Raw genomic sequence first — 10,521 nt, 5'->3', positions numbered from 1 at the left:
ACCGTACCGCCCTGTTTGTTAACTCACCCGGCAATCATAGTCCAGCGCCAGCGAGTAAAGAGGGAGAGAAACCCTCCCCTCCTCCTCGTTCTCGTGCCCTTTATCCCCCATTACTCCCAGCCCACCCTGACAGACGAACCTCGTGCACGGGCGGAGCTGAGAGGGAGAGGGAGGAGAGGAGTGGCGGCCTAGGGAGGGGGAGAGGGAGATGCAGCGGCGGCGGGCGCAGACGTGGGCGGGGGTGGGGAAGACGGCGCAGGCGGCGGCGGCGCACGCCGCGCTCTTCTGCTTCACGCTCCTCCTCGCGCTCAGGGTCGACGGCCGCACCGACTCCTCCTGGTGGTACGTACGCCCCGTAAACCCTAGCTAGCTCCCCGCCGCGTCGATCTGGTTCGGCCGGCTGGTGCCGGCCCTGGTTGGTTAGTTGCGGGGCGCGAGCTGCTGCTCTGTTCCCGCCGGATGCAGATTCAGTCCAGAGGGCCCAGCGATGCGGATTCCCGCGTTCCGCTCCGCGGGCCGACTTGCTGCGCCCGCTCGATTCGGGCGGCGAACTGATCTGTTCTGGGGCGAATCAGCGAATCACTCTGGTTATCAATGAGTTAGTGGCCTCTCAATGAGACGGGGGCCAATTTAGTTTTAGTTTGTGCCCGCCCGTGTTTCGGATTGGAATTTAGCTCATGCTACCCAGTGTTAGTGGCTTCTGATTGTAGCTTTCCTGCTGCATTTCGGAACTTTGAGATCTTGTTAATTGATTCACAATGGCTGTGTGTTTCTAGGAACTTTGGAGCTCTTGTATCAATAAATAGAATATAATTAAGGCAACCCAACTGTACTGTACATCGCCAATCAAGGCAACCCAACTGTACTGTACATGGCTGGTTCGTGTGTGTGCGGTGACAAAGCTAACATCAATTGTTAATCACCTTCTTATTTCGATTACCTAGGATTATATTCATCCCGCTGTGGCTATTTCATGGAGTGGCCGCCCGTGGAAGGTTTTCAATGCCAGCCCCTTCATTGCCTCATGGGCGTCATGTAAGATTTACTACTGATTTGGGTAGTTTTTGTTGTTGCATATGCGAATGCAAGTGTAGTTTGTTTGCCGTGCATTGTATCTGATAAGTCCGTTCCCTATGTGTAGTGGGCTCCTTGTCATTCTGTTGTTGCAGCACCATTGCTAATCGCCTTCGAGCTGCTTCTTTGCATATATCTTGAAAGTTTAAGAGGTACATGCTGAAGTTGCTAGATGAATGAAGCTTTGTCAAATCATATCTTATGGTTTGGTGTTATTGTCATCCCTACTCTATTCTCTGACCCCCACCTTGCCTTTCCTTTGTTTTTTCCACAGTTAAGAATCATCCAGCTGTTGATATGAAGATCGTGTTCCTTCCTCTGCTGACTTTTGAAGTGATTATCCTTGTTGACAATTTTAGGTAAGATATCTTCTCCTTTTTTGATGCCTACGTAGTAGTACTCTACTTTCCATTTTTACATATATGCAGATGCAATGTTGTGCATGAATTTAAGTGGATTTGCCTGTTTCCTTGCTTCCATTATCTGTAATAAGTTTGGCTAAAATTATTATAGTTTATCCTGTTAGATTGTAGATTCTTCTTCTGGCTAGGTAACCAGCACAGGTGAAAGCTGTCATGATAATGATATATGTTAGTGCTTCCTGCTCATTATTCTTGTAACTTCTACCTTGCTCAGATTATATCTGGAATTCTAGATGAATAATCTGTCCACATTTCTAATGTGGTGTGCACCCATCAGAAGTCAGTTAGATCCATTTTCACACAACCCCCACTCACACAAGAGCCATTCAACTAGGCAGCTTAAGTAGGGAATTTGCTTCATACACATGGGTGCAGTTGCGTTCTATCAAAAAAAAAGAAACTCTGCCCATACTGAACAAAAGATCAAACTTGTACCACAGGTGCATTTGCAAAATTTCGTGCAAAAATATAACTACATGTCTACTGTCCTAATAAGACCAGAAGATTTCAAACCTAGCAGCTATAGATGTACACATTTGTGGTACAATTTACAAATGATCATACTTTTTCATAATGTTTTTGCAAGTGTACATGTCATAGCATGTTGTACATCTATGTTTTTCTCCACAGATTTTTGAAATGTAAAAATTGCAGTTTCGAAATGATGCAGATGCACCCAGGTGTGGAATCCGCATTCAACTTCAGTGTTTTACCCGGAAAAAAACTTCAGTGCTGATTGCTGCTTTAGCTAACAACTGTATAGTAATTGGTCAAACCTTGATGGTACCACTAATATAGAACAACATGAAGGAATTCCAATTGTCTGTTCACTTTTCTTGCCTCTGCATTCTCAATGTATGCCTTTTGTGCGCTAGTTTTCATCCAGAACAATGTTTCTGAGTAAAATGGTTGTCTCCGTTCCCAAATTGGTGTGTTGGAAAAAGTATCAATACAATTTTAGTTTTAAGCATTGAAAATGGCAACGACACTGATTCTGAGTTTAGAGTTCTGTTAGATTAGATAGCTTCCATGTTTGCTCCAGGAGACCTGAAATTTCCACACTATTTAAAGAAAATGGAGACCTATATTGTTTACTTTTGGTGGGTAATAGATTGCAATGGTGCAGATTAATCGGATACATCTGGTTGATACTGGTGTGTAAAAATAAGCATTTAGAGTTGTATAAAGTACAGCTCTATTCCAATATAAATGTATTATAATATCTAGCTCTATTTAATTATATTTTTATTCCATTTATACACACTAATAAGATGATGGTATTCACCCTGAAGTTATGAGTCGTAGTTGTAATCATCATTATGCAAATTGGCATCCAATTCTTCAAACTGTTGTTATTTCAATCCCTTCTTAGCTGCTTCAGTTATGTAACTTTGGACCTTATTTTTTTAAAAGACCACCCTGGATGGAATTGTATACTATCAACAGTAACATAGTTTGTTATTATGTGACAATAATTATGATTGTAGTAACTATGGGTCTTAACTTGTATATGTTTCCTTTTATGTGTTTTCTGTTGTTCAGAATGTGTAAAGCTTTAATGCCAGGGGATGAAGAAAGCATGAGCGACGAAGCTATTTGGGAGACGCTTCCTGTAAGTTTTCTCGTACTAGTGGATCCGAAAGTGGAACCTTCTTGAAATTAATCACAGTTCAAAATTTTCTTCCCTGAAGTAAACATATATTTACAACATCTCCTTCTGTTCACAAGGAAAAATAATGCTAAAGAAATACTCCCTCTGTCTCAAAATAAGTGTCGTTGATTTAGTACAACTTTCAACTTTGTACTGAATCAACTACACTTATTTTGGGACGGAGGGAGTATTTTGATACGGATGCCACTCACTTATAGAACTGAAAGTCATGCAACAGACAGCTAACTTTTTGTTTCGTTGGTAACTTTCTATTTCTGTTCGTAACAGATTGTAAATAAAAATATAATGATGTGATACAAAGTAATTACTAGATTGAATACATTATACAGCCCCTTTCAGATTGTACAGAGATTTGAATAATTCTATGTAGCAGAAAACACAAACTTGGCCCAGCTGTTGATATGTCTTGCATCAACTCACCATGAAATAATGCATTGCAGAAATATATCGGTTAATTGTTAAACCTCAGGACTAATTCACCAAATGTATGGTTGGATCATTTCATTCTCTTTGATATTGATGCTCTAGTTGTAGTGCACAATTTGTCAAATTATATGAACGTACTAACACCCTCTTGGATCCTTGGCCCAGCGGTAAAGCTGTTGCCTTTGACCATGAGGTCACGGGTTCGAGTCCTGGAAACAGCCTATTGCAGAAATGTAGGCAAAGGCTGCGTACTATAGACCCAAAGTGGTCGGACCCTTCCCCGGACCCTGCACAAGCGGGAGCTACGTGCATCGGGCTGCCCTTTTTTTTATACTAACACCCTCTTCTTCAGTTGTCGGTTCACACATTGATAGCTTCCAGAATACAAATTTGCCCACTTTATTTATCTGGTAATCATAATTTCTTTAGTTGGCGGATCATATTATTTTGGACACTGGCAGTGTCCTAAACTTTAACCACTAATTTCCATTCTAAAATATTTTGAAAACCCAACTGAGAGATATCAAGCTCCAAAGGTTCAACTATCACTTTAATCATTGAACTGCTGAACAGTCTACGAAACAGTTAGCTAAATTGATGATAGAGGGGCCACATGTCAGTTATCATCTGCAGCCCTCTCTTCCTTCTATTACCTGGACATGGTAGAAGAGAGTGAGCCTGAGCAGAGGTAGTAGGGAGGAGCAGGCCCAGCCCTAACTTGGATCTAGACCAGAGCCTGCACACCCTTATTTTGGATTTTGCTTCCGCTCGAGCAGGGGGAAGGGTCGTTGCTGTCATCTCGATGTAGTTCACCCAGCTTGCCGTGCCTTGACAGAGGTGGCTTGCTCTGGGCTAGCGATTACACCCAGATTTGGGGAAGGGTTCCTCACTTGTGTTGGCCAGTGGTGCGTTCGGTTGGGCTACTGATGATACCGCTTTGCCGTGCATGGATCTGCGCGCATGCTGATCGGACCGATGACAAGTGGCTCACCAACGATATTTCAGGACAACAATGTTGGCCACAGAATGAGTTGCAGAGAGACCTACGTGTGAGGCCAGCTATTTTTATTTGCTTACTTAATTGGTTTGTTGCTGGCTTGCTGCCAATGTGCTATGTAAGCAATGCATGTCAAATTGGATGACACTCGAGGCAAGAGATAATTTAAAAACTTACTAGTAATACCAACTCTTTTTATTTAGGATGCTGCAATGTGCCACGTCAGCATCAGTTGCCAAATAGGTTGCCCACATCAGGGGAAAACCCTCCTAGATTGCTGGAGTGCCGTGCTTTAGGCGTTTTCATAGCTCAAGTGTGTATTGTAGACAGCGTGGAGTTTATGGGTGAAAGTTGAACTTGAGTAATAATTGAAGGTTAGAAAATGGGCATTTTCCACAAAAGACTTGATTAAAACACAACGATATTCAAGTATCCAGTCTTAAATCTAACTACTTCTTCCGTCCAGAATTGCTTTGCACTCAAATGGATGTATCTAGACGTATTTTAGTGCTAGATACATCCGTTTGAGCGTCAAGTAATTCTGGACGGAGGGAGTACTACTTGAAGGATATTGGTAGAAAAGTTGCAGAAGTTTGACTGAATGTGTCCCGAAGTGACATTTTTTTGCGTGATCCCAGAGTGACATGTTTTTTAAACTGGGTGAATGTTTGAGTGCAAATTGATAAAATACAGCCATGTGGAAGTATTTTAAAAGATAAGTCTGAATTGCATTTTCACATTCAACATAGCATATGTTACGCTGTTGTATATCACTGTCAACATTCTTACAGTTTGACAACACAAACTGTAAAAAAAATACACTTTTTTTATCTTAACTACAGTACAGCCATTAATATTTATCTTATATTAGATGCCTTTGATTTTGTAACCAGCATTTCTGGGTCGCAATCTCTATGGTGTTTCTTATAGCTGCGACAACCTTCACACTTCTCAAGTTATCTGGTAAAGTCTACTGACCCGCGTTCCAATTGTTACGTCATATAAGAACGAGTATCTTATTGTCTTGCCAAGCATCTTATTTTTTTTCAATGGTTATAAACTAGTGGGTGTTTTGAGGCAGCTCCTTAGTTCCTCAAGGCCTTTACCATAGAATTAACAAAGAACATATGCTGTTCGTCAATTGTTTTGTGCTTCTGGATTACAGTTGAATCTTGTTTCTATGCACATGACTACTACAATGCTAGGGCTCCATAGTATGGAAGACCTAGGCGTTCTAAGGTTCTTTTATTTATTTATAGAGCAGTAGAAGGGTGACTTAGGAGGTATAAGTGAGACGGTCTTATTTTGAGACTGCCGAGCAGGTTTTGTGCTCTGTAGGTAGTTTCTACTACCTATATACTTCCTGAACTGTAGGAGTTACATTCTATCTGATCTCCCAAAGCATTACCTAAGTTAATAATTTTTTGTTGGGCCTCCTAATGCACGATATGATGTTGTAATATTGGCTTATTACATATGGCAGGTGATGTTGGTGCTTTGGGATGGTGGGATTTATTTATAAATTATGGGTGAGATGGATCTCAATAAAATTCTTATTTAACAGCTAGTATGTCTAATAATCTAACCCATCAACTTGTTTATACAGGATCGCAGAGTGTTTTGCTTTTCTTGTTTGTACAAGATGGTTTAATCCCATGATTCATAGGCCTCCTACTCATGGGGAGGCTAGCTCATCATCATCAGCTATTAGATATCGTGATTGGGAGAGTGGTCTTGTCCTCCCATCACTGGAAGACCATGAACAAGAGAGGATTTGTGGCCTTCCAGACATAGGAGGTCATCTCATGAAAATACCGCTGGTGGTTTTCCAAGTTTTGCTTTGTATGCGGTTGGAGGTACATGCCATTCAAATCATATATTATGTAGGAAATATGGTTGAGATTAACGGGTCATATCTACTATTAGATGCTGGGCAGATGAAAAACTGCCAGGGAAAAACGTCTCCTTTCTTTCGAAAGAACATATTACTTGAATTCTGGAAAACATTGGCAACTTATTCTACTGAATCTGAACAGATCTTTGGAATTCAACTAGGGCGTTTAGTAAAAAGTAATACCCCTTCATTAGCTTCATTAGCTAGAAAACTGATTTGATCCGTAATGATCTTCATGACCTTATTGCTGTTAGCAATTCCTTCTTATGATTAGTAGTTTAATTTTATCTGCTTTTCAGGGTACACCACCTAGCGCTCGCTACATTCCAATATTTGCTCTTTTCTCCCCACTATTTATTCTACAAGGAGCTGGTGTCCTTTTCTCGATAGGAAGATTGGTGGAGAAAGTTGTTCTGCTATTGCGCAATGGACCAGTTAGTCCGAATTACCTTACAGTGTCATCAAAAGTCCGTGATTATTTCGCTTTTCTTCATCACGGGTCAAGGTAAAACTGATAGTTACCATGAGCTATTATTATGTCAATTTATTTTCTTATGGGTTTATATTGAGTTAATTGCACGTTGGTACCACAATTGGGGCTAGGATAACGAATTGGTACCACTTTATGTTTTTTTGCATGTCAGTACCAAGTCTGGGGCAGACCGTAACAAATTGAGCTAAACCTCGTATAAACCCATTTTGACAGGGAAACTAATGAGCAGGGCCCACTTATCAGGGGCTGATGTGGCATGTGTTTTGCAGAAAACCCCCTTGCTTTATATTTAATCATGCCAATGGGCCTGGGCTGGGTCAAAGTTGACACCGCCGAGTCAAAACTTGACATGTGGGGCCCTGGGAATAACACTAATCTAACCAGAAGAATAACCTTAAGCTAATTTACTTGTGGGGCTGCATGTCAGACTCAGGGGTGTGTTTAACAGAGTAATTAGTCCCTAATTAAGTGTGCCACGTCGGCGTGCCGGGGTTTGGTCGCCGACGATGAAAAGCAATGGTGGAGGTGCATCGGGAGGTCATGGCAATGGCGAGTTCGGCCAGCGAAGGTGCTGGTGGCGCACAGGGCCCTCGCACACGCGCTGGGGACGGGCTAGGCAGCCAGGGCGCTCGTATGCGCGCTCGGGACGGTCGAGGCAGCCAGGGCGCTCGTATGCGCGCTCGGGACGGTCGAGGCAGCAGCATGCGACCGAACCATGACCAGGCGACGAGGGTGATGGGACTCGCAGGAGCTGAGGAGGAAAAGAACGCGGGCAGCGGGAATGGGCGGATCTGGCTGCGGGGCACCGTATCTGGCCGGCGGCACAAGGATTCCGGCGGACAGTGTCCAGATCGGCGGTGGGGGATCTCGGGCGTTCGTCAATGGCCTGCACCGGGAGAGACAGGGAGATGAGAGACCGGGAGTGAGGAGGAGGAGAAGGAACAGGAGGAAGGGGGAGCTGGGCGGCGCTGGGGCGCAACTGCTGCTCCCGGCGGAGGTGAGCTCCGGCTCGAGCTTGTTGCGATGGAAGGCGCGTGAGGTCAGGGAGAGTGGCTTTTTTTAAGCAAATTGGGGCTTTTGTGTGATTAAATATAAAGCATGGGAGTTTCTGCAAAAATGTTGGCACCTGACACGTGGGCCCTGCTTGTCAGGTTCCTGATTTGTTATGGTCTGCCCAGACTTGGTACTGACACGCAAAAAAACATAAAGTGGTACCAATTCGTTACCTTAGCCCCAATTGTGGTACCAACGTTCTATTAAGTTGCTTATATTCGGCGATCCACTATGGAGCAATGTAACAGTATTGCGCCTTCATGCTGACTTCTAACATGGTAGCTTCGTATATATATTGTTCAGGCTTCTTGGTTGGTGGTCTATTGATGAAGGGAGCAAAGAAGAGCAAGCTCGGCTGTTTTATACTGAATCTAACGGGTATTACTTCAGCTCATTCATACGAACTCATAAGTTACGTTAATTTGCTTAGTATGCTGCTATTTGTCTGTCAATGTTTACAAAGTCTCTGAACTACTACTTTGCTGTATCTTTGTTTTCAGGTACAATACATTCTCTGGTTACCCACCTGAGGTAGTAAAGAAAATGCCCAAGAAGGATTTAGCAGAAGAGGTATCCCTTTTACTGTTTTGTGATTCTATAATCATTTACCACATTAGAGTTTTATTCACCACATTAGAGTTTTATTCACTACCTGTGATTATTATCAACAAAAGCAACAATTTTCCTACTTGTTCACCTTTCAGGTTTGGAGACTCCAGGCAGCGTTGGGGGAGCAATCTGAAATCACCAAGTCTACCCAGCAGGAATATGAAAGGCTTCAAAATGTACTTGCTCTTTGTCTCACTTGTCCAGGCTCATTTTTTCATTGGAATCAAAGTTGTCTGTCTGGTATGTCGTTCATTCTCTGTTGACAAAGCCAATCAAATTCTGTTCGTTTCAGGAGAAGGTACTTTGTAGGATTTGCTACGAGGGAGAAATATGCATGGTCATACTTCCCTGCCGGCACAGAACGTTATGCAAGTATGCTTCGGCCTCTTGCTCTTGCCTACTCAATCTTTTCAACTGCACATTTCAGTTTGTTGTTAAATAGAAGCTACCATTTTTCTTTGCTGTATAGGTCATGTGCTGAGAAGTGCAAAAGATGTCCAATCTGCCGTAACCCCATCGAGGAGCGCATGGCTGTATATGATGTTTAAACCTTGCTAACTAAGCTGAACATTGCAAATCTGTACATGTGGGCTGTGTGATGTGCATATGTGCTCCGATCACAACTTTAAGCTGATTGAGGTCTGCACAACTCCAGAAAAGTTCAGCAATATGGAGAAAATATATCTTGTCTAACCAAAAGGAAGGAAAAGATAGCTGCTGAGCATTTTCGGGTTCCAGTTATGTACTATCAGTCTGTAAGTATGTCACCTTGGCTCCTTTTTGTGCCTCATAGATGTTCCCGTTTGACTTAGGTTGTGTTCATTGTAAATAAAAATGTCTCGTTTGTTTTTTGTGCTCCTTGACCTTGAGAAAAGAGAGTAAATGTTAAGGTATCTGGAATGGCATCTCATGGAACAAAGTGTCTATTTGGTCTATTGTTCCACCCGGTGAAGCGTGGCCCCTCACGTCGTGAAGGGATTACGCATACGTCTGGCTGGGATGTACAGTAGGAACGAATCTGCAAAAGGCTGTTGGTTTGCGTGCGCACATATCACCGTATTACCTGCACACAATTCTGGTGGTGTTGGTGGCTCGGGTTTATTTTGTCATGTCATCTCTAATGTTAGTTGAAGGCGAAGCTATACTTGCACGTTTTATGGGTGGGTTAAATAGAGAGATTTAGATCATTTTAGAGTATAAGAATTATAACAACATCACTCGTTTATTCCATTTTACTTGCAAAGCTGAATGTGAAGTGAAGAATTGAAGACATTGGCGCGAACTAATTTTCTGCAGGTCGACCAACTCACTCAAAACTAAAAGAAACAAGGCATCTTACCGTTTCAAAGTGAATTAGAAAAGCTTATCAACTTGTATGGGCAGAACGTGCACGGATGTGCTGTAGCGAATACAAGGGTGAAAACTATCACACAATAAACTAGGGTATATGGTGGAATTTGGTTGGGATACCTAACGACACCAACTCACAAATCCTAGTGCTGATCGTTGCAATGTTTTTACCTTCATAGTGCAGGCATCTCATTTTTGACCACCACAAAGTAACATGCTTGCATCACTGAAAATTTATCAGCATGGCAACCTCAGAATACACTGTTTTGTAGTGCTAGCACTTGTTACAACATTATTGATCTTACTCCACCTTAATCTATCTTTTATTGAGCGTAGATCCATGCCTAACCCAGGTTCGCTCGATTTTGGGAGGACTAGCTAGATTCACTCAAATGAGTTCCAGTTACAACTGGAACGTAACCAACGTGTTGCAGTGGGAACACTTGTTAAAAATGAGGCTAATGATTAGATAACGTGTGATGATTGGCTATGATGAGATGGCATGTTGACGATGTGCTAAACATACATGAT

The 10,521-nt window shown here is 42.5% G+C and overlaps 1 protein-coding gene across 1 annotated transcript; it reads left to right on the top strand.

The window, feature by feature from the left end:
• Positions 1-7: 7 nt before the first annotated feature.
• Positions 8-9,555, top strand: LOC119294783. The gene is made up of 14 exons (XM_037573048.1): positions 8-342; positions 945-1,035; positions 1,142-1,226; positions 1,349-1,433; positions 3,039-3,108; positions 5,485-5,554; positions 6,075-6,120; positions 6,198-6,447; positions 6,785-6,990; positions 8,335-8,409; positions 8,532-8,601; positions 8,736-8,816; positions 8,933-9,012; positions 9,110-9,555. Exons 1-14 carry the CDS (start codon positions 209-211, stop codon positions 9,186-9,188), a joined length of 1,422 nt encoding a protein of 473 aa, XP_037428945.1. The 5' UTR covers positions 8-208; the 3' UTR covers positions 9,189-9,555.
• Positions 9,556-10,521: the final 966 nt, after the last annotated feature.

The sequence above is a fragment of the Triticum dicoccoides genome, chromosome 4B (assembly GCF_002162155.2).
Source record: "Triticum dicoccoides isolate Atlit2015 ecotype Zavitan chromosome 4B, WEW_v2.0, whole genome shotgun sequence".
Classification (NCBI taxonomy): domain Eukaryota; kingdom Viridiplantae; phylum Streptophyta; class Magnoliopsida; order Poales; family Poaceae; genus Triticum; species Triticum dicoccoides.
The sequence above is the reverse complement of the archived record's forward strand: the minus strand, read 5'-3'. Positions and strand labels throughout refer to the sequence as shown.